At 37.0% G+C, this 23,582-nt stretch overlaps 2 protein-coding genes across 2 annotated transcripts; both read right to left on the minus strand.

Annotated features, from left to right (window-relative positions):
* Positions 1 to 189: 189 nt before the first annotated feature.
* LOC135623407 (probable phospholipase A2 homolog 1) lies at positions 190 to 2,916 on the minus strand. Its single transcript, XM_065126341.1, has 4 exons — positions 2,599 to 2,916; positions 2,473 to 2,512; positions 2,243 to 2,362; positions 190 to 640 (listed from the first exon to the last, which is right to left on the minus strand). Exons 1-4 carry the CDS (start codon positions 2,710 to 2,712, stop codon positions 462 to 464), a joined length of 453 nt encoding a protein of 150 aa, XP_064982413.1. The 5' UTR covers positions 2,713 to 2,916; the 3' UTR covers positions 190 to 461.
* Positions 2,917 to 3,664: 748 nt separating this feature from the next.
* LOC135638501 (uncharacterized) lies at positions 3,665 to 6,727 on the minus strand. Its single transcript, XM_065151630.1, has 4 exons — positions 6,699 to 6,727; positions 5,903 to 5,999; positions 5,296 to 5,382; positions 3,665 to 3,799 (listed from the first exon to the last, which is right to left on the minus strand). Exons 1-4 carry the CDS (start codon positions 6,725 to 6,727, stop codon positions 3,665 to 3,667), a joined length of 348 nt encoding a protein of 115 aa, XP_065007702.1.
* Between the last annotated feature and the right edge of the window lie 16,855 nt (positions 6,728 to 23,582).

Here is a 23,582-nt window from a genome sequence, read left to right on the forward strand (position 1 = left end):
ACCTCTGTTGGACTCGGCTCCCCACGATGTTTCTTTTGATGGCGGCGGGGCCCGCCCGGGTCACGCATGTCTGGCCTTGGGGAAATATGTTCTCCCACTAACAATTGATCATCTGCTGTTGTATATTAGAGGAGTCAATCAAATCATAACTGAATACCAACTTAGCTATAAGATTATGAGACTATGAAATGAACTTGGAACATAAACTGTACCGATTGACTATGTCAGTCTACAGCTTCTTTTACAACAAATGTGTGTTGCAAATGCACATCGTTGGTTAATATATAACATGTAAAGCTCCTTTAACAATCTCTGAAGAATAAAACAAGAGGAAAAAAGGCAAACCGTGTTTGGATTACTGTGTCTGTGCCGATGGATTGAATCAAACAAAGAATGGTTTGAAATGTTGAGACCCATGTATCTTTAGTGATGGATTTTTAAGGAAGAATCTTTGGTTGAAATCACAATTCTGCCTTCTGAATGCCCAGTTGGCTGAACAAAATGGCCATATCCATTCCCTGCATCATAGTCGGCATTGCTGTTTCATAGGGGCATTCTTTAGAGAACCCAACCTTTCCGGACTTCTTCACCTTCTTGATGCAGGTCTTGAACTTCTCATGGCATTGAACGCTCATCATACCTGAAAAGTATTTCAAACAATGGGAATCATTATCAGCAAGTTTACAGATGATTTCTGTGACACGTGTAAATGTCATTTATGCCTCATTTGGAAGAGGAAGATATAATCTTTTGCTTGTATAACTCAACTTAAATGTTCTTCCTGGATGGATGCACATCTAGAAAAGATCACAAAAACTTTAAGTGCAAAATCTCAAGAAACTCGACGATCAAAAGCTTAAAATTTGGTTCTCTACTTTAGTTCAAGTTTTAGAAATCAGTGGAGGCTCAGTAAAACTTCCAATATGGTCAATGGGTTTCACACGATTGCATTGAAGCAACCTCACTCTTTATATGCTTGTCTCATGGTTATTTAATCCTCGCTCATTGAACCTTTTGGAAGACCTGTCTTCAACCAAGTACCTGAATTTAGGGAAAGAACCTAGAAACATGAAATTGTTAATGTCTATCTTAGGCAGTTCAGATGTGGGGTTTCTAAATCATTCCTGATATTGCTATAAGGTTCCCTACCAAGAAAATATTGCCACAAGGTTCCTCAAATATGAAAATTTTGAATGCAAATTCCTGAGTAATTATCTAGGCTAACTTGAGTTTTGTTACTCGGTCTGGGCTCCGATAGACCATATCTTGCAGCTAGACAACTTAATAGGCACCCATGTCATCTAAGAAATATCAAATTACTTATTACTGATAAATGCACTGTGCAGTGCATTATATGCATCAGTTTTGCATAATGGAACTATCACCAATTGGAAATTTATGGTTTCTATAGTTTAGCAATGGTCTTTATAATAAACATGTATAAATTTGTTCTCATATGCTACTAATAGATCTAATGAAAGCAGCAGAAACAAAAAAAATAACCTTGCTACACCTCAGATATTATCATGAAGAGGGTACATGCTATATTATGTCCTCCAAATATACCCTTTTCACATTAAACAGAAAACTCATGTGACACATGAACCCAACATACATTTCTGCACATTGTAACATAGACAAGGCTATCTATTCTGTGGTGGTCACTAACAAATAACATCAACATTATATCTTTCATTCATCAACCTCACGAATCAACAAATAACTGCTTGCCATGGCCTAAACTAGATGAATTCAAGCAGAATGCTGGGCAAGTTAACTTCTCCCACAATATGTCAGCTATAACTTCAACTGTCATCTATCTTTCATTCATCAGCCTCATGAATCAACAAATAACTGCTTACGATGGCCTAAACTAGATTAATTCAAGCAGAATGGTGGACAAACTTGCCAACTTCTCCCACAGTATGTCAGAGATGGTTTCAATTGTCATCTAAATAGACTGCACTGTAAAGGGCAAAAAAGATGCTTGATGGCCTACAGAGTAACACTATATTCCTTGTGATATCAAAAACATGCAAAGCAGGGTACAAACCAAAGGTTCAAGTATAATCTTCTGAGAACCTTTTGCGAACCTGTTATCTGATCCACAATTGAATCCACGAATGCAACAGGAAATCACTATGTACGTCCTGATTCGCTTCCATCGTACAGAGAAATAAAGAAAGAAATCTCATGCGTGATCATGTTAGATTACATCGAACTGCCAACAAGAATTACCAACCTTTTTTCTCAACGCATTCATCATGGACTTTGCAACAAGCGTCGAGCTCATCACAGGGCTTCTCTCCAGGACAACCCGTCCAACCCACACCGCAGAACTTCCCATATCGGATCCCAATGGCTGATCAATTTGCAAAAAACAAAAAACATCGGATTAGTACGCAAATACCTCAAGGACCAATTTTTTACCACCGGGACCAGAAACCCAATCCCAGAACAAAACCGACTTACAATTGCAGTTCTCCGCGACACATCTATTGCTGCAATTGACCTGCGAATAAGTCGAAGGCTGAGAAGTGGAACCAAATGGAAAAAACTAGGGTTCCGAAGTTAGGGAACTGATACGAAGATCAAAACCTCGGCACGGGAATGAGTGGTGGCACCAGCGCGGGCGGAGGCGGAGGCAGAGAGGAGGAGGAGGAGGAGGAGGCAGGCGGTGAAGACGCGCGGGCGCTCCCGTTGACCTTGCATTCTCCGGCCTCTATACCGCGAGGGAGGAACGGGTGGGTGCCGGTTCTTTTACCCAAGGTGATGGAAGCTGGTCCGAATGCCGAGGGTGAGCGTACCAGGCATGGGTTGGGAGGGAAGTATCGGATCGGATCCTTTAATCGAATTCCGAATCCGATAGTATTATTAAGTACTACCAGTTGAGGAGGATCCGTCCCAATACTTGGGATCGAATTCAAACTCTCGTATTTGCTCTTGGTGTTTTTTTTCTTCCTTTCTCTTCTTAGTCAAATGCACACTTCTTCTTTTGGTTCAAATGCTACGAATTATTAAATCTTCAATCGACATTGATATGTTAAACAAGGTAGGAGGTGAATTATTTTGAGACTCGCGAACCCATCAACAACAATGTAGGAAGTGTTATTTTCTTTGTCATATTACTACATGACCTACAAATATGTGCTCAGATCATCTCAAAATCTTATTATTCACGCTTGTGATGATAGTAAAAGAACCCCGAGGTCGAAATTCCAACAAGATCAATCAGTTATTTTTAATGAATATACAAATCTCAATCTCTTGCCCTAAACCCTAGCAACAACCACAAGAGAATAACTGGGATACAAGGATCACGTCACTGCCCATAATATCTAAAACCTCCCCAAGTAATCACAGTAATAGTCTACTGTAGATTTGATCTAACCTGAGATGAGAACACTGCTAGATGATTGAGAACAGTTGCTAGATGATTGAGAACAGTCTCTCTGCGTTGTCCTTGTCTTCTTCCCTAAAGATCTACCTTGTTGCTGCCTTTTTATAGCATTTTTCTGCTTCTAAAACGTAGCCACCACACCCCCTAATCTTAATTAGGATTAAGTTAAGAGGGGGTGTGGGCTGTGGGCTGCCCTAGCCCACATGAGCTGAATATGGGCTATCAGCCCAACACACCGTTCATGCCCCCAACTTATGGGCTATCTTATTTTGCAGCTTCAAACTCGTCGGAAGTCACAGCCACTCCATTTGGCTCATCATCTGGTCGGAATTGAGAAGAAACATCCTCAATGGTGGCGTTAAGTTGTGCAATCTTCTCCGCCAGTGCCTTTCTCGATTTCTGATAAAACCAATTGGCTGGTTGTTAGTGCACCTCAAGTAAAGCAATAGATGAAAATATTTCCATCTTTTCACTCAAGAGACATGGCTTCTTCCTTTTGAGTAGCTAATGGAAAATTAGCATAAGCAGACGTAGGAAGATACTGAGTACACATGGATATGTTGCAATGATCTTCAAAGCATAGGACTTTATCTGTATTTATTAAAGTTATAAAAGAGCTAGATTGCAAATCCACATTCGATTAACATAGAGTGACTAGATATGTGCATATAGTATCAGCAAGAAAAGCTATCATCCATCTTAGTCATATAAATGAAGGAGATAAACCAATGACTAGTTGCATTAGTCATTCATTTGAAGATGATCCCTTGAGGCACACTGATTGGAGAAGCTTTTCCACTGATGCAGTTATGTCTCACATAAGATTTGGTTTGATAACATGTATAAGGTTGCGATATAAGTAACTATGTTTAACTTTATTATTTCCCAATACCATAGGAATCTCTACATCAGCTTTAAGGATGTTTTAGAGTTGATCAATGGCCATTAAGAGATAGATAGATAGAGAGAGAGAGAGAGAGAGAGAGAGAGAGAGAGAGAAAAGTTAATAGGGCCAAATCATCAAAGGATTAAAACAATCAAATTTATCCAAAAATGTTTCCACCAAGACTAATAAATGAAGAATTATGGGTGGCCATTTCCATTAAAAGGTCCTATTCTAAATCAAATTAGGAATTAGGATAGTTCGAATAGGGTGGTGTTTTGCTGGTTTGAATTGCAGGTGCATACCGAAGCTTATTGACAATTGGCTTCTATTGTTTTTCTCCATCAATTATATTTCCTTCTTCCCCTGTTTTGCACTCTTCTCTTAGATCTTTAATGAATTCTACCACATATTCCTATGTCTGTCCTGTAACGAAGAATATTTATAAAAATAATCAGGGCTCTGCAACAATGGTACATTAGAAATAACAGAAATTTGAAGTAATTAGAAAGCCAAGGGACACAGTTCAGTACATTTTAAAATGCAACGATTACACATAAAGTAGCAATAAAATAGCTAATAAAGTCCAGACCAAGTTTGTTGGAAACTAGATGGGACCTCTAAGAGCATCAAGACAATGATGAAACTAGGGGCATGGCATATAACATGAGTACCTATGAAATATAATTTTGAAGATGAAGGAAGACTAGATTGGGATGTGATTGCTATTCGCTGATAGCTGGATAATAAAAATGTTATTCTAGCAACACATTGTTCAATTCCAGCTAATCAAAAACAAAAGCAAATCATTTGACCCATTTGCATGAGGAGGCAGCGTTCTACTGAATTACAATTGGACAACTAGGATAATGGTAATTTGCAGCAGAAGCCAATAAAAAATATCAAGCAAAAAATGATTGACAGAGAACAAAACCAAACTAGCATGGTAAAGAGATAGAATTGTATGTTGTAAACTGTACTTGAATATTAATACCATAATCATAAGACATACCTCTGAAGCTTTCTCTTCATTGTAGATGAATTTTGGTAACTTCCTTATTAGATCTTTTTTGTCAGTTCCAGTTAGTGCTTTGCTGATCTGAAACAATACTGCTCATCAGAAAGGAGATAAGAACAAAATCATGAATCGAAGTTTGTTGATGTCTTCAAAAATTTGCTTAATCCTGAAATGTAGAATTTTCACCTGGGTCATCATATGTTAGTTTCTAGCAAAAGCTGGTGTAAGATTAAACTCTACTGGAGACCAAACTACTAAATACACACACATGCACATGCCCTCTCACACAACAGATACGATGTCAAGCACTCCAGGAGTCAAGCAAAATACATTGTTCTAGGTTTTCCACTCTACTATTTACCGTGTGATGACCTACTACAGCTTCCACTGAAAGGAGAGATGTATGTTGACAAACCTTTTCCACTTGAAACTATTACAAAATAAATGCTGAAAAAGGTTGCACTCATATCAGCACAAGTATTCGACAATCTCATTTTCACCCACCACATAGCAGTTAAGATAGATGCTCAGCAAATGTAAGGTTTACAGGAAACATATTAGAAAGGTAATGTAAGACACAGAAAATATATCACTCCAATACCTGAGGTGCATAAACACAAGCAAGTGTTCCAGCCATAATTCCTCCCAGCACAAAGCCTCCAATGAAGAAGACTGCATTGCCTGGGTTTCCACTCTCCCTGAATCATATTACACATCCAGGCAAAAGTACCACCATTCAGACACAAACATATTTACAAATTCAAAAGGCATTCAATCTGTTCATATTTCTCTGGAACTAATCACGATTTAAAATGCATTCCAACTCATAAAAATTGGTAAACTGTTACAAGTTTCAGGATCTTAAGCATCGTTCATTTATAGAAACAAAAATACCAGTAATTTTGTTATTATTTTTTTTCCTTTTCTACTTTCAATAACACAAGTAAAATCTAAATAGAGCAATAATGACATTTTCTAGTAGAAGAGAATGTGCACTTCAAGCTGCACATATAAAATAACTTATCCAATGAGAATCTTAAATCTGCATGTGATTCTACCCTCCTCAACTAAATTACTTAAGACATATATACACAACCACAAAATTCAAGTTTCATTTCCAACAATCTCCATAGCATAACCTCCTCCATAAATTGGATGTGGAATTTCATATAATGACCCAAGCAACCAGCTATATTAGTGACATGGAGTAATTTGATCCAAGATGCATAACCCTCTCTATAAGGAGAAGTCCACTCTTTCCTTTTTCTACTAATGGAGTATTCAATATTTTACATAAAGCATAAATCAAATCCTATACCACTATTAGGACCATCTTGGGGTTCCATCTAGATCGAAGATTCAATAGGAGACACAGTAGGTCTCAGTGCAGCCTGTACCATGCAAATGATAAGTTCTTTGATGCCATTCCTCATGATCATCTAGGAACTTATGTGAAATGATCAACAAGACCCAAATTATTTAATCCCATGCTACCAACAGCAACCCACGAAGATCATATATACAAGCCCATTTGCCAACTTCTCTTAGAGAAAGCCATCAAGATATAAGCATTCTGTTATGACTCTAGCTAGGAGAGTCCTAATTGAGCTTCATTGAAAGGGGCATTCATGTAAAACCTATCTAGCCGACCCCTATTAAAGAGATGAAGAGGTCGGCTAAGGTTAGGATTAGTTTAGAGGTTGCTTCTTAGAGAAGCATTAGGAGTTAGTTAGAAGTAGGAGTCTTGAGTAGGAGTCCTATTAGGAGTTGAGGTTTAGAAACCCTATAAATAGTTATGTATTCATCATCTTTTCTCAATGAATAGATCAATCCTTTTAGCAGCCTTTGAGCAGCAACCTGGAGGAAGGAACTCCTATAGAGTTCCAAGGAGGCCGATCCCCTAAAGAGATCAACCCAAGCTTAGAATCCGCAAGGGTTCTATCACTTGGGATCAGAGCAACGTTCTTGGCATCTTGCTGCCCTTCCACAGCCATCCATTAGCCCTTCACAACCGTCCAAAGCAATTCCCACAATTGCTTAAAAGATCATTGCCGAATTTTGCCGTTATCTCCACCACCGCGGATCATCCTTTGATCTCCCTGTGAATTGCAACAAGTTATAGTTTCCTACCTTACTGTTGTTGCAATTTAATTATCCTTATTCAAAAATCCAAAAAAAAAATTTTGTTCTTATATTGCTACATAAACTTTTCATCGCACGTTTTTATCTCTACGATGAAAGATGCGCTGTAGAATTCCAACCGCATAACACAGTTTGTTTGATCTTGCTACTGCGTTTTTTCTATCCAAATCTCTACAAATTTTTTACAATAGCTTTGACACTTCTTAACAATGGATTTCCCTTTGGTTTCGTCAAAAAATTCTCAATATAAACCATTAATCTTTTACGTCCAATCTACTACACTTTAGACGTAAAAATCTGCTGCAATACCTTTCCGTGATCCTCAATTTTTCTGAACCTTCCACCACCCCATGCCATTAACCCGTCAACAGAAAAAAGATGGGGACATCTTTGATCTACAGGCATATGCTATGGCTTCTCAAGATCCAATTGATACCAAATTTAAAGCATTAGAATCTTGGATTGAATCGCGGCTTGAATCGCGCTTGGAGGACAAATTGTACACTTTGTTTGCAGAATTTAAAATTGGACAACCGTCGAGTCCAACCAAATTTTAGCGAAGAGAGAGTTCAGAGAAGCCTCCAGAGAAGGAGGGATAGCCCTCGGACATTCTTTAGCCATGCACGAGGGTGGACTTCCCGCGATGGGAATAAGGAGACCCGGCGGGGTGGATTTCGCGCGTCAAACGTTACTTTCGCTGCTACCGAACGTCGGATGATGCTATGGTGGAAATTGTTATCATCCACCTTGAAGGAGATGCTATTCAGTGGTACAATTGGCTAGAATACAATTATGGGACTCCAACGTGGACTCAATTTAAGAACACACTACTAAATTGTTTCGGACCTACGGAGTATGAAAATATCAATGGCCAACTCGCAAAGATTCGACAAACCTCTACGATTCAAGAGTACTAAACCAGGTTTGAGAAGCTATCCTACCTTGCTCATGATTGGACTGATCGTCAATTGTTAGGAACATTCATCGAAGGACTCAAGCCAGAGATAAAAGGGGAGGTTAAGGCACGGCAGCTTCGTACCGTGACAGTTGCGATTGCTTTCGCCCAAATACAAGAAGAACGACTCAACCAAGATGCTCGGAGGATAAGAACCTCTCCTAGGCTCACGACATATAAACCTCCTTCTGCTCCCAACTGTCATTCGCTGCCAAAAAAATTGACAAGAGAAGAACTATGTGACCGATCAGCAAAGGGTCTTTGTTGGCATTGCGACGAGCCGTGGAACCGTGATCATCGTTGCAAAAAGGGCCGCCTCCTATTGATTGAACATCTTAAAGACATGGAGGAGGAGATCCAGGAGCATGAGGAAGAGGTCGTGGATGAAGAACAGTAGCCAGTTGATATTACAATGCATGCCCTTGTCGATTACGCGAACCCGCAAACAATGAAAGTGGGAGGACTTCTGAAGCAACAACCTATCACCGTTCTTATGGACACTGGGAGCACTAATAATTTTATACACAGTAAAGTTGCTGTCCGGATGGCCTTACCTATCGAGAATTGCAACAAGTTTGACGTTAAGGTCACTGACGGACGAATTTTGAAGTATGATCATAAGTGCCCATAGGTGAAACTGTTGCTACAGGACCAAGAGATAATTGCATATTTCTTCCTCCTCCCTCTTGATGATTATAACTTCGTGCTCGGCATCGAATGACTTACGACATTAGGTGATATTTTCTAGAATTTTGTGAAACTAATTATGAAATTTTACAGTAAGGGGAAACAGGTGATACTGCACGGGAAACGTAAGGGGGGACGTAACGACGATTTGCACACAACGAATGGAGAAGGTTTTGCACAAAGCATGCAGCGGCTTTTTGGTACAACTTGAGCAGCAAACTAAGAGAGAGACAAGAGAATTTGAAGATCCAAACCTACTTCATTTTCTTGTTAAATTTTCAGATATATTTGACGAACCGCGCAATCTACCTCCTACCCATCGGCATGATCATTATATACCAATTCTTCCGAGCAAACCTCCAACAAATACTCGATCATATCGGTATCTACATCTCCAGAAGAATGAAATAAAAATGATTATAAAAGAGATGCTCGAAACATGAGTTATTCGGCCAAGTTGCAGCCCTTACTCTTCACCGGTGCTCCTCGTACAAAAAAAGGATGGAACATGACGAATGTGCGTTGATTACCAAGCTCTCAACGATATAACCATCAAGGACAAATACCTTATTCCAGTAGTAGATGAATTACTTGATGAATTAAAGGGAGCACGAGTCTTCACAAAGCTGGAGCTTCGATCTGGGTATTATCAAATACGAGTGTGCGAAGAAGACATACCGAAAACTGCCTTTCGAATACACAACGGCTACTACGAATTTTTGGTAATGCCCTTTGGTCTCACCAATGCTCCCTCCACCTTCCAGAGCCTTATGAATGATATTTTCCAGAATTATCTTCTTAAGTTTGTGCTGATTTTCTTCGACGATATCCTTATTTACAGCCATTCTCTTGAAAGTCATTTTCAGCACTTCGACTTGTTTTGACGATTTTACGAAAATATGTTTTTTTGGTCAAAAAATCAAAGTGCATCTTTCTTCAATAGAAAGTGGAATATCTTAGGCATATCATATCAGAGGAAGGTGCGGCGGTGGACCCCTCCAAAATTGAAGCAATGCAGAACTGGTTGACCTCGAGGAACATAAAATCGCTACGCGGCTTTCTCAGTTTAATAGGCTACTACCGCAAGTTCACAAAAAACTATGGAAAGATCAACGCACCCCTTACTTCCTTGCTGAAAAAAGATGCTTTTCAATGGTCAGACAAAGCCACCACCGCCTTTGACGAACTTAAAGCCGCAATGACGACAACGCCTGTATTGGCGCTACCCAACTTTAGCAAGACTTTTGCTATTGAAGCCGATGCCTCTGGAGTCGGAATTGGTATTATACTAATGCAAGATGGCCGCCCCCTCGCTTATACATGTAAGGCATTATCTCCTTCCTATCTCAAGATAACTATTTACGACAAAGAGATACTCGCGATTGTGCATGCGGTGACCAAATGGAGACCATACTTGATTGGGCGACGCTTTCAAATCAAGACCGACCAGAAAAGCCTAAAATATTTCTTGAAGCAGAAGATATCTTCCCCTGAGCAGTAAAAATGAGTAACAAAGCTTCTTGGATATGATTATGAGCAGCAAAAAGAGGAAAGAGAATGTTGTTGCAGATGTGCTTTCGTGGCTACCCGAGCAAGTAGAATTTTCGGTCGTTTCACTTCCGACCAGCGACTTTCTTAAGAATATTAAGAGGGAATGGCAGGATGATCTGGAGACCAGTAAGATCATAAAAAAATTAGAGAAAGCACCAAGCTCCATGGCTCATTACAGTTGAGACTCAAAAGAATTGTGCTATAAGGGATGTATTGTGCTTGTGCCAAATTCTACTTGCATAAAGATCATCTTTCAAAAGATGCATTCCATACCTATGGTCGGGCACTCCGAGTTCCTTAGAACCTATAAGAGAATTAAGCAAAATTTTTATTGGGTAGGGATGAAAAATATTATTACTAAATTTGTAGCACAATGTGATATATGTCAACGACATAATGGCAAGACAGTGGCAAGTCCCGGAAAGTTGCAACCTCTACCCGTCCCGAACTCAATATAGACTGATATATCAATAGACTTCATCAAAGGGCTTCCCTCATCATAAGGAAAAGCTACAATTCTTGTCGTGATTGATTACCTTACAAAGTATGCTCACTTTTGCGCAGTTCGTAATCCCTACACTGCTTCTAGTATTGCTCGAATCTTTATGGAGAATATTGTAAAATTGCATGGGATGCCAAGATCTATTGTAAGTGATTGTGATAGGGTCTTCATGAGCAGATTTTGGACAGAGTTATTCCAGACGCAGGGCACTAAATTGAAAATGAGTATGGCGTATCACCCACAAACCGACAGCCAGACTGAAGTAGTGAACATGTGCTTGGAGACATACCTAAGATGTTTCACCAGTGACTGGCTAAATGAGTGGACAAAGTGGCTTCCCTGGGCCAAGTGGTGGTATAATACAACTTATCATTCATCCACAAAATGTATTCCCTATGAGGCTATGTATGGCCGACCTCCCCCTGTGATCCCAAAATATGTGTTGAGCACCTCTAAGGTCGAACAAGTAGACAGGAAACTACAGGACAGAGACAAAATGCTGAAGTTACTAAAAGATAATCTCACTGCATCTCAAACGAAACAACAATATGATCAACACAAAGGCAAAAGATAATTTTCAGTAGGAGATTGAGTCTTCCTACAACTCCAGCCATACAAGCAAATATCAATCCAAACCAGAGCATATATGAAGCTTTCACCTCGGTTCTATGGACCCTACCAAATTTTGGAGCACATCGGAGTGGTAGCATATAGATTGGACTTACCCGCCAGCTCCCGAATCCATCCAGTCTTCCACGTGTCATGTTTAAAGCTCAAGATGGGACAAAACGAGACAGCCCAAAGCCATCTACCAAATATGACTACCCAAGGAGAACTTCAGACCCAACCGAGTGCCATATTGATCGATGGATTGTGACTTGACGACGACGACCCACTATTGCAATGCTAATACAATGGACGAACCTATCAATAGAAGATGCCACTTGGGAGAACTATAACGACTTGAAGATCAAATTCCCATAATTCATGGAGCCTCAGCCTTGAGGACAAGACTGATTTAAAGAGGGCGGGTCTGTTAGGACCAAGGTCTGCAATTTCCTACCGTATCGGAGTTTCGACGTTCACTCGGTATAGTACGAAACTGTATACCGAGCGGTATACCGTTCGATATACCGCTCGGTATATATATATATATATATATATATATATATATATATATATAATATAACTCTACGACGTTGCCTCTCTCTTTTCCCAAGTGGGGCGATTTATATATATATATAAATTAATATATAAATATATATATAATATTATATATATTTATATATTTTTTATTTAAAAGGCGACGTCGCATCGCCTCGACGACGTCGCCTTTTCCTTCCCCACGTGGGCGACGCAACGTCGCCTCGTATATATATATATATATATATATATATATATATAATTTTTTTATTATTTTTCGTTCCGTTCGGTAGCGTGCGGTCCGCGTACCGGTATGCCGTCTGATCGGTACGTACCGCCGGTACCAGGCGGTATCATTCGGTATTGCCTACCTTGGTTAGGACTCTGGCTAGGAGAGTCCTAATTGAGTTTCATTGAAAGGGGCATTCATGTAAAACCTGTCACGCCCCTCAAAAATATCCATGATATTTAAAATTTTTCAACACAACACAAATCCATCCAGGATCCAATCATACATTTGAGGTCACTAAGAAAACATTCAGATCAAAATTTGACCTCTATAATCTATAAATTTATAAACCCTATGCAGATCATAAACATACAACACATCGCTCGATGATTCATAAAATATGAACCTAACTCACCAAAATAATAACCACAACATAAATTCATAAATTTATAAACCCTGTGCAGTTCATAAACATATAACACATCGCTCGATGATTCATAAAATCTGAACCCAACTCACCAAAATAATAACCACAACATAAATTCACAAGTGTGGGAGTTTGTACAATCATAAAACCAACATTTACCACAAGTTCATATCGTTACACGAATTAAACTTAACATTCCAGAATCTTAAACATGAGAGGTCCTTTAAACTTTTACAAAATCCACAAGTTTAGATTCATCGTCAACATTTCATTAGATGCAGCGTGTGCTTATACAACAAAAACATATATATACTAATAAAGATCTGTCCAAAATCTTTTAGCTTTCCACTGCCTCAGCCCAATCTTAACATTTAAGCAAGCGACAAGCTATCCTGAAAAATTTATACAACAACGGGGTGAGCATATAAAGCTCAGTAAGTGACTAACATATCCATGTCAAAAGAGGACAATTTCCAAAGAGATAAAGTTTCAAAATGCAAGGCAGAATATAAGAATTCATAGACGTAATATCATTAGGTGCAGAATCACAATTGTCATTTCAATCATACATATTTGATTCATAATAGATGGGGCATAGAGTAATTGGAGCATATCAACAACGAACGAAACGTTTTGGAGCATATCAATAATAAATGAAACATTTCGGAGCTTATCAATGGCATATGAAATGTTCCGGAGCATATCAACGGCGTATGGAACATTTCGGAGCATATCAATGACGTATGAAATGTTCCGGAGCATATCAACGACGTATGGAACATTTCGAAGCATATCAACAATGAATGAAATATTTCGGAGCTTATCAATGGTGTATGAAATGTTCCGGAGCATATCAACGGCATATGGAACATTTCGAAGCATATCAACAATGAATGAAATATTTCGGAGCTTATCAATGGCGTATGAAATGTTCCGGAGCATATCAACGACATATGGAATATTTCGGAGCATATCAATAACAAATACCAAACAGAAGCTCAAACATCGTCTTTGACATTGCATTCATATCATTCTTATCCAAAGCATGTACAGAAACACATAACCAAAGCTCTGGATATCATATCAAACATATAGAAGGTGAAGTGGGACCATAACATAATATGGTATATCTATTTCTGAATGACCACCAAACATAAGTCTCCCACGTCTGGGAGCTCCATCCACACACGTCTGAGTGAAGTCATAGGGGCCGACAGAGCATCTCAAGCTCTATGCATAACTCCCTTCACCATTTCTGGCGAAGGTTCACAATATCCCACAAACACCAGAGTACAAAGGATAGTATGAACAATAAATAACACATATCGGAAGCACACGCGGAACAACAAAACGTACATGTGCCTTTACGAGTCAATGCGAAGTAAGCAATAATCTTTCACAATTATATTCAGATTTGAAAGGAATTGAAAGCAAGGGCACATATGGAATCCAAGCAATCACATACAACTCAATTCAAATAAGAAGGTTAGATGAATTCGATATCCAAAGGAATGAAACTAGAATAGGCACACATCGAAAGCAAATGTGGAATAATGGGTTATACATATGCCTATATAAGTCAATGTGATATAGCATAAACCTTACACAATATATTCAGGAATGGTAATAATTTATAGACAAGAGCAAACAAGAGTTCAAACATTAATATAAGCCACAATTGAGTGAAGAGAACTGAACAAAATCTATTTCCAAACGAACGAAAACAGAAGATACGAAATCGATCAAAGCTCGATTTCTGACAGAATTCGAGAGGCTCATTGGATAAATACTTCAGATTATCAATTATGCTCCAATACCCTCAAGAAGGCTATTGTCGAAAGATATATCAATCTATTTTCTGTTGAAATAAGTTTCGTACGAATCATGGTTTCCAACAAGGAGTTACCTTTGATTTGGTAAAACAAGGTCAAAAACAAAATCACTATTTTACAGAATTCATAGGGTCGGATTCAACAGATAATAGGGTAGGCATTTGAATTCCAAATATTTCAATCTATATGTCAAAAGAAAGGTCTACAAGTCTAGTTTCGAACGAAATCAGTTTGGTATAAATCAAAATTTCCAACAGGGACTTATAGGTATTTTAGTATCAAAAGGTCAGAAATTTTGATCCCTGTTCTGTAACATATATAGGCTCATTTGAAATAGACGTTTGGGTAAGTATTCGGTGTCCAAAATCTACAAAATTAGTGTCAAAAGAAAGATATAAGAGTCTAATTTCAAACGAGCTAGGTCTTTCCTGAATCCACATTTGGTGCTAAAAATTATAGCTGAAAGAGTGTATAGGGGTCAGTTTACCGAAAAAATTTTAGATCCTTGGTTTTATGTCCAAAGAGAGAAATATCAGATTCTAAGCATAAATCTTTCAGAATCAATATAGGAACATAGACTAATACTTCTGTAGGATGGGATTAGAATACTTGACTTTGAGAATTATGACCCCAATTGAGAAGATTTGAGTAAGAAACCTCAAAGCCCCAATTTTTTTTTTCTTCTTCTTCCTTCTTTTTTCCTCTTCTTCTTTCTTTCTTTCTCTGTTCATCCACGTAGCTGCCTTCTCTGGTTCCTTAAGAACGAAGGCAGAGAGGCTTAAATGGTGGAATTTGTATTTTTGTTCATTTTGTAGTTTAGTCTTTGTATTATTATATTTACGATTAGGTCCTCAGGGTTTACATATAGGTCCTCAGATTTTTTTTTTTTTTGAACAAATCCTCCAAATCTTATGAATAAGTTCTCATATTCATACTTTGGCTCTTTTATCAAATTTAAAATAGATACTTACATTACAACTAGAAACTTATATAAAAATTCAGAAACGAGGGATGTTACAAAACCTACTAAGCCAACCCCTATTAAAGAGGTGAAGAGGCTGGCTAAGGTTAGGATTAGTTTGGAAGTTGCTTCTTAGAGAATCATTAAGAGTTGGTTAGAAATAGGAGTCTTGAGTATGAGTTCTATTAGGAGTTAGGGATTAGAAGCCCTACAAATAGTCATGTATTCCTCCTCTTTTCTAAATGAATAGATCAATCCTTTTAGCAACCTTTAAGCAGCAACCTGGAGGAAGGAACCCCTATAGAGTTCCAAGAAGGCTGATCCCCTAAAAGATCAACCCCAAGCTTAGAATCCGCAAGGGTTCTATCAATTCCCTAGATTAGACAACTGATAAATGAAAATGTTAGTAAAAATGTTATGTAGGCGTGCATTCTCATTTGCCAGGCCAGGAATAGGATAATGATTACTGACTGATGTTAGTATTTATGACGATCATAGGAAATTGAGTTGCAGAAATGCTAGTACATTGTTCCTGCAAATCAACGCCAACACTCTCCTTGTTCAAACAAAAGGTTCATAAACCATCTTCAACTTCCATGAAAACCTCGATTCAGTCACTAGTGACAGATTCTGAGTAGCGTTGATACAAACATGTCTATCAGGCTATTAGATGGACAATTCATATTTTAGCTGAGAAAAGAAAGCATAACTATAAGATTGAATATGAAGATGGGCTCATCATGTGGAATTTACTTTAAAAGATCAAATTATTCTGCTCCCAAGAGAAACCATACATTTACCTGCTAAACATACAACTATAAAAGCATACACAGTTTGTATCTGAATGGAGAAAATATACTGTGACACTCAAAATCATCAGTTTCTTATACTCTCTGACCTCTGTACTCTGGTTAAATTTGAATATCATTAGCTCTACAACTTAAGTGACTGCAATCAAAATGAACAAAGGTATCAATGCACATACCAATCCTAAATCCTATGATTCTGATCTCGTGATTCTTGGCCAGAAAGGCGAATCTTAGTACCATCACATCACTAATATTAGCATAGGTATGATTTCTTTTAAGGAACTCCAAAAGGCAGAAATAGCCTTGCTCTTCATTTAAGATGTTAGATATCTAATATATCAGCTCATGGATCCTATGATTGTGATCGTTTGTATACAACTATGACAAAATGTTAAAACCGTATGGGTGCGAGATAGTACAGGCAGATGAAGTTTAGAAAAGGGTTCCCCACCGTACAGTTGATCACGTAGATCGACTGACATAGACTGATACGAAGCCTTTCAAACTTGGAAATTGTAATTTATAGGACAAATTTCTCCACAAATAAACTTTACAATAAACAACAAGCATAACCATGAGATGTTGCAAATGGAACGATAGAGTAAAAACCGACAAAGCTGAAACTTCACCGCAAGTAACATCACCTGTGAACTGGTCGGAGAAAAAAATGGCCATTGCAGCCTGCAGCTCCTGCTTTCCGCCGGCGAAGGGATCTAATCGACACGCTCAAAGGATGGCAAACAACGAGAGACTTGTCGGACACCTTCGAAGTATAGCCTAAACGTAAAACATCAAAACAAAACGATCATAAGCCAATGGAACGCCACGAATCTGCCGATTAAATAAAGAACTAGAAAATATGAATCATCAGCTCAGGAACACGATACTTAGAGCAATCGATCCAATGCGTTACAGTAGAATCCATTAGAAAGATGGGGGACAACAAAAACCCTAAAATCTTGAGATTCTTGAAACCGGAAAACCAACGCTACGATCCTAAAAATCGGGGCCTCTAACGGAGACTAGGGGATTCGCGATTGCGACCTGTTTGTTAGATTTTGTGATCCTTTTATAATTGAATAAGATATATAATATAATAACTAATTGGGTTCGACCTCTCTCCGTTGAGGGATTTCATTTCTCTCCCCAAAACCCTTTCTCCAAAAAAAAAAAAAAAATCCATCAATCTCAGAGGAATCTCAGAGGAGAAAGGATCTACTCCTTGTAGACGGTGATGGTGCTTAGCAGAGATCCATGAGGAGATGACATCAAAAGGTACGCATCGTAATAATTAGATCTATATACTTGATTTCAATCCTGGCATATAAGTTATTTTCGCATTTCAGATATAACATAATTATAGATTTTATGCTTATAATTGGTATTAGAGCCTGGTTTTTTAGATCAAATATATTAGATCTATAAATTTATTTACGATGCATAAAATTACCTTCATCTTCCAAGAATTGCTAAGCAGCAATGGTCACCGTCGACCTCACTGCGAATCTGCGATCACGCTAGGTAACGTGTGCATCACAGAACCTGTCCCGTATGCAGGCATCACAGAACCTGTCCATACGACGGTCGGCCGCACACGGCTAGAACTCGTCCATGCGACGGTCGGCCACACGCAGGCAGATAGCCCACGTGGCGACCGTGCGTGAGTAGGTTGTGCACAGGCGGCGGCCGCGCACTGGCAACAGCCACGTGCGAGCAGGAACCGTCACAGCGGTAGCGACCGTGCGTGAGCAGTAGCAGCCTCGCGGCGGTAGCGCCGTGGTAGCAGCGGCCGCGCGCAGGCTAGAACTGCTGCTAGCAGCTGCGCACAGGTAGCCACGTCGCAGGCAGCAGCAGCAACGCCGCATAAGCAGCGACGACGAAGGCAGATTAAGGTTTTTGGCATAATTATGGTTTTACCCTCGAGGCTAGGTTTTGCAAAATTATAGTTTTACCCTTTGCAAATTTCGTAATTTCAGGTTATGTTCTGTCAACATATTTATGGTTTTACCCTCCGGTTTAATTTATGCCAAAATTATAGTTCTGCCATTTGCATATTTCTGATTTATTATATTTCAAATATTTACGGTTTTATCAAAATTGAGAAATTTAGTTTATATTCTCAATTATAAATTGATAAATATGATTTATTATAATTATGATTAATTTTAATCATAATTATATTTTTGATTATTTGATTGGATTTAATTTTTGATTTAAAAAAACTATAAATTATGGTTTACTTTATAGTTTTCTCATATTAATTATTGATTATACATGTGATAAATAAAATTAAAATCCAAATATTGTTTTTGAAATTTTATTTACTTATTCACATATATATATATATATATATATATATATATATATATATATATGAAATTATGAAATAATATATACCTTTCACATGCATGATTTATATAAATTATTGATTATACATGTGGTAAATAAAATTAAAATCTAATTATTATTTTTAGAATTTTATTTACTTATTCACATGTATATATATGAAATTATGAAATAATGTATACCTTTCACATGAATGCATGATTTATATAAATTATTGATTTTACATATGATAAATAAAATTAAAATCTAATTATTATATTTGGACTTTTATTTATTTATTCATATGTATATATATGAAATTGTGAAATAATATTTACCTTTCACATGAAGGCATGATTTATATGTTATCATGATTATAATATAAGTTTTCGTACTGATTAATATTCAATAATTATTATTGTTATTTATTATTGAATTACTTAGCATTAATATTCAATAATTATTATTGTTATTTATTATTGAATTGCTTAGCATTAATGTTCAATAATTATTATTGTTATTTATTATTGAATTACTTAGCATTAATATTTAATAATTATTATTGTTATTTATTATTGAACTGCTTAGCATTAATATTCAATAATTATTATAGTTATTTTATTATTGAATTGCTTAGTAAAAATTAAAGAAATTGATGAATATTATTTGTAATTCATTTCCCTAAGTTTTATCTGACTAGTAGTTGCTAAAGTAGCCTAGGATGATAGACTTTTGTGATATGAATTACAATAAAAGTTTTGTTATTTATAGGATATTTTTATTTTATATTATTGCATTAGTCTTGTAGCCACCAAAGTGACCTGGACTAATGACTTATAAAATAATATTAAGGAATTAGTCCTAAACGACATTAAGGAAATAATATTGACACATATAATTATGAGATTTAGATATTCCCAAAGGGGAATCTAATTCAAATAATTATATGATGGGATAGGATGATACTATTTTTGGATATCCTTGCAGTTTAGGGTTGTATACCCAAATGTAACAACACTATTCCACAAGGATGGTATCAGTCCTCCATAAATATTCTTGAATGAACATTAGATATGTCAATATTTCACCCAAAGGTGTAATATAGATGATATCAATAGTTCATCAAATTTTTGACAAACTCAAAGTATTAATGTTATTCTATATTTTTGCAATGGTACTTCCGCATATACATTCATATGCTTCAAGTGTCCCTATACTCTCTTGATCAAATTATTCAGAATGGTTAAAACATGTGCAATTCACACTGGGTGTATTAGATCTTGATTTAGCATTACTTGTTGAAAAGTCTGACTTGACTGATGAAAGTACTGTAGAACAAGTAAATAAAATGAAGGCTTGGGAAAGATCTGATAGACTTAGTTTAATGTTCATAAGAATGACAATTACAAATAATATAAAGACTTCATTACCGACTGCAACTAGCGCAAAGGAATATTTAAAGGTTATTGAAGATAGATTTAAATCTGCTGATAAGTCATTGGCTGGTACATTAACGAAAGAACTGACTACGGCTCAATAGGATGACACTCGAGGAATTCAAGATCATATCTTCAATATGGCTGACAAAGCTGCAAAACTTAAAACATTAGGTATGAATGTTGATGAATCTTTCCTCGTGCAATTTATTCTCAATTCTCTTCCTTCTCAATTTGGCCCATTCAAGATTCACTACAACACAAATAAGGATAAGTGGGACTTGAATGAGTTGACTAGCATGTGTGTTCAAGAAGAATTGAGATTAAGACAGGAAAGTTCACATAATGTTATGACTACTACTCAAGGAGCTGGTAATAAGAAAAGAAAGTTGAAGCATTATCAATCAAAGAAACTTACTGGGTCTGGAAATGTTAAACGAACTAATGAAAAAAAAAACATTTATTATAAAGTGCTTCTTTTGTGGCAAGAAAGGACACGTGAAGAAGGATTGTATTAAACGCAAGACTTGGTTTGAAAAAAAAGGTATTAACTTGACCTTTGTGTGTTTCGAATCAAACATTACAAAAGTTCCTTCTAACACTTGGTGGATTGATTCTGGTGCTTCAACTCATGTTACAAATAACATGCAGGGATTTCTTTCAATTCGGAAACCAAAAGAACATGAAAGATTCATTATTATGGGAAATCGTCTTAAAGCGAAAGTGATATCAATGAGAACTTATCGTCTACACTTAGAGACGGGTCACTTGATGGATCTTGTTAGCACATGTTATGTCCCTACAATTTCTAGAAATTTAGTTTCTCTTTCTAGAATTGATGAGTTAGGATATTGTCTTTCTTTTGGTAGTGGCAAACTCAGTATGTTTTATGATTCAATAAAAGTTGGTTCTGGAATTCTCTATGATGGTTTGTACAGAATTAATTTGGATCATTAGTTTATAAAGACATTAATGACCCTGCAATCAAGTGTTGGATTGAAACGTAGTTTTAATAATGAAAGATCTTCTATATTGTGGCATAGACGATTATGGCATATCTCCAAGGAAAGAATTGAAAGATTAGTGAAGGATAATATTTTGGAACATTTAGACTTCACTGATTTTGATGTTTGTATAGATTGCATTAAGGGAAAGCAAACTAAACATATAAAGAAAAATGCCATAAGAAGTAAAGAACTCTTTAAGATTATTCATATTGATATCTGCGGACCACTCCATATTCCTTGTTTTAGTGGAGAAAAATATTTCATCACATTTATAGATGATCTGTCCAGATATGACAATGTTTATCTAATACATGAAAAGTCTCAAGCCATTGATACTCTTGAAGTATACATAAATGAGGTTGAGAGACAATTAGATAGAAAAGTTAAAATTGTCAAAGACGGAGGTGGTGAATTTTATGGCAGATATGATGGATCTGGTCAGAATATTGGCCATTTTGCTAGATTCCTAGAACAACGGGGTAATTGTGCTCAATATGCATTACCAGGTGTGCCACAGCAAAATAGTGTTGCTGAAAGGCGAAATCGTACTCTGATGGATATGGTTAGGAGCATGATGAGTTATTCCTCTGTATTTGAGTCGATGTGGGGTGAAGCTCTTAGGACGGCTATTTACATCCTGAACAGGGTTCCTAGTAAGTCAGTTTCATTGATTCTATTTGAGTTATGGACTGGTAGGAAACCCAGTCTAAAACATTTACATATTTGGGGGTGTCCTGCAGAGATAAAAGTATTTAATCCACATGAAAAGAAATTGGATCCAAGAACTAATTCAGGATATTTTATTGGTTATCCAAAAAAATCCAAGGGATACATATTTTATTACCCTAATCATAGTATGAGAATAGTAGAATCTGGTAATGCAAAATTGCTAGAAAATGACGAAATCAGTGGGAGTGAAAAATCTCGAAGGATTAATTTTGATATCGAGGAAATTCAGGTTAATTCTCCCATATCACCTCCTATTCGAGAGATTGTTATTCCTCAAATCAATGAGAGTATTGATGAGAGTGAACAACAAAATAACATCGAAGAACTCTCACATGATGTTGATGTCACCGCTGATGATCTTGTAGAACAATCACAATTGGCAGATTTGAGAAGATCTCAAAGGAAAAGAAAACATGCCTTTTCTGATGATTATGTGATATATCTACAAGAATCAGATTATGATATAGGAATAAAAAGAGACCCCTTATCGTTTTCACAAGCCATAGAAAGTAACGATTCTGAAAAATGGTATGATGCAATGAAAGAAGAGTTAAAATCAATGGTCCAGAATGGTGTCTGGGATCTTGTTGAATTGCCCAATGATTGTAAAAGAGTCGGTTGTAAATGGGTCTTTAAGACAAAACGTGACTCAACGGGCAATATCGAACGATATAAAGCCAGACTTGTAGCGAAAGATTTTTCTCAGAAGGAAGATATCAACTATAATGAGACTTTTTCTCCAGTTTCAAGAAAGGACTCATTAAGAATCATCATGGCATTGGTAGCTCATTATGATCTTGAGTTGCATCAGATGGACATGAAAATAGCATTTCTAAATGGGGATCTGGATGAGGAAATCTATATGGAACAACCTGAAGGATTCATTGAAAAGGGAAAAGAAAATTGGGCTTATAAACTTAAGAAATCCATTTATGGCCTTAAACAAGCTTCCAGACAATGGTATATAAAATTTCATAATATCATTACTTCCTTCGGATTTAAGGAAAATACTATTGATCAGTGTATATATCTGAAGGTAAGTGGGAGCAAGTTTATTATATTGATCTAATATGTGGATGATATTTTACTTGCTAGTAGTGATCTTGGTTTATTGCATGAAACCAAGATATTTCTCAACAAGAACTTTAAGATGGTTGATATGAATGAGGCAGCCTATGTTATTGGCATTGAGATATTCAGGGATAGATCTCAAGGATTATTAGGATTATCTCAAAAAGGATATATTGATCGTATCTTGGAAAAATTTAATATGCAGCTTTGCTCAGCCAATGATGTACCTATTACTAGAGGTGAAAAATTCAGTCAAAACCAGTGCCCAAGAAATGACTTAGAAAAGAATCAAATGAAGAATATTCCTTATGAGTGCGCAGTTGGAAGTCTATTATATGCTCAAACCTGTACAAGACCAGATATCAGTTTTGTAGTTGTAATGCTGGGAAGATACCAAAGCAACCCAGGAATGGAACATTGGAAAGCTGCAAAGAAAGTAATGAGATATCTGTAAGGGACGAAAGATTATATACTA

This window comes from Musa acuminata, chromosome BXJ1-3, assembly GCF_036884655.1.
Source record: "Musa acuminata AAA Group cultivar baxijiao chromosome BXJ1-3, Cavendish_Baxijiao_AAA, whole genome shotgun sequence".
NCBI classification, from domain to species: Eukaryota; Viridiplantae; Streptophyta; class Magnoliopsida; order Zingiberales; family Musaceae; genus Musa; species Musa acuminata.

Excerpts from the sequence above, each read along its gene's own strand:
- LOC135638501 (XM_065151630.1), bottom strand. The coding sequence starts at position 6,727 with ATGGCATCAAAGAACTTATCATTTGCATG. Across the intron at positions 5,383-5,902 it reads CTTGTGTTTATGCACCTCAG|ATCAGCAAAGCACTAACTGG; the intron begins GTATTGGAGTGA and ends GTATTGTTTCAG. Across the intron at positions 3,800-5,295 it reads ATGAAGAGAAAGCTTCAGAG|AAATCGAGAAAGGCACTGGC; the intron begins GTATGTCTTATG and ends TGGTTTTATCAG.
- LOC135623407 (XM_065126341.1), bottom strand. The coding sequence starts at position 2,712 with ATGCAAGGTCAACGGGAGCGCCCGCGCGTCTTCACCGCCTGCCTCCTC. Across the intron at positions 2,363-2,472 it reads TGTCGCGGAGAACTGCAATT|CCATTGGGATCCGATATGGG; the intron begins GTAAGTCGGTTT and ends CAAATTGATCAG. Across the intron at positions 641-2,242 it reads TGAATGCGTTGAGAAAAAAG|GTATGATGAGCGTTCAATGC; the intron begins GTTGGTAATTCT and ends AATACTTTTCAG.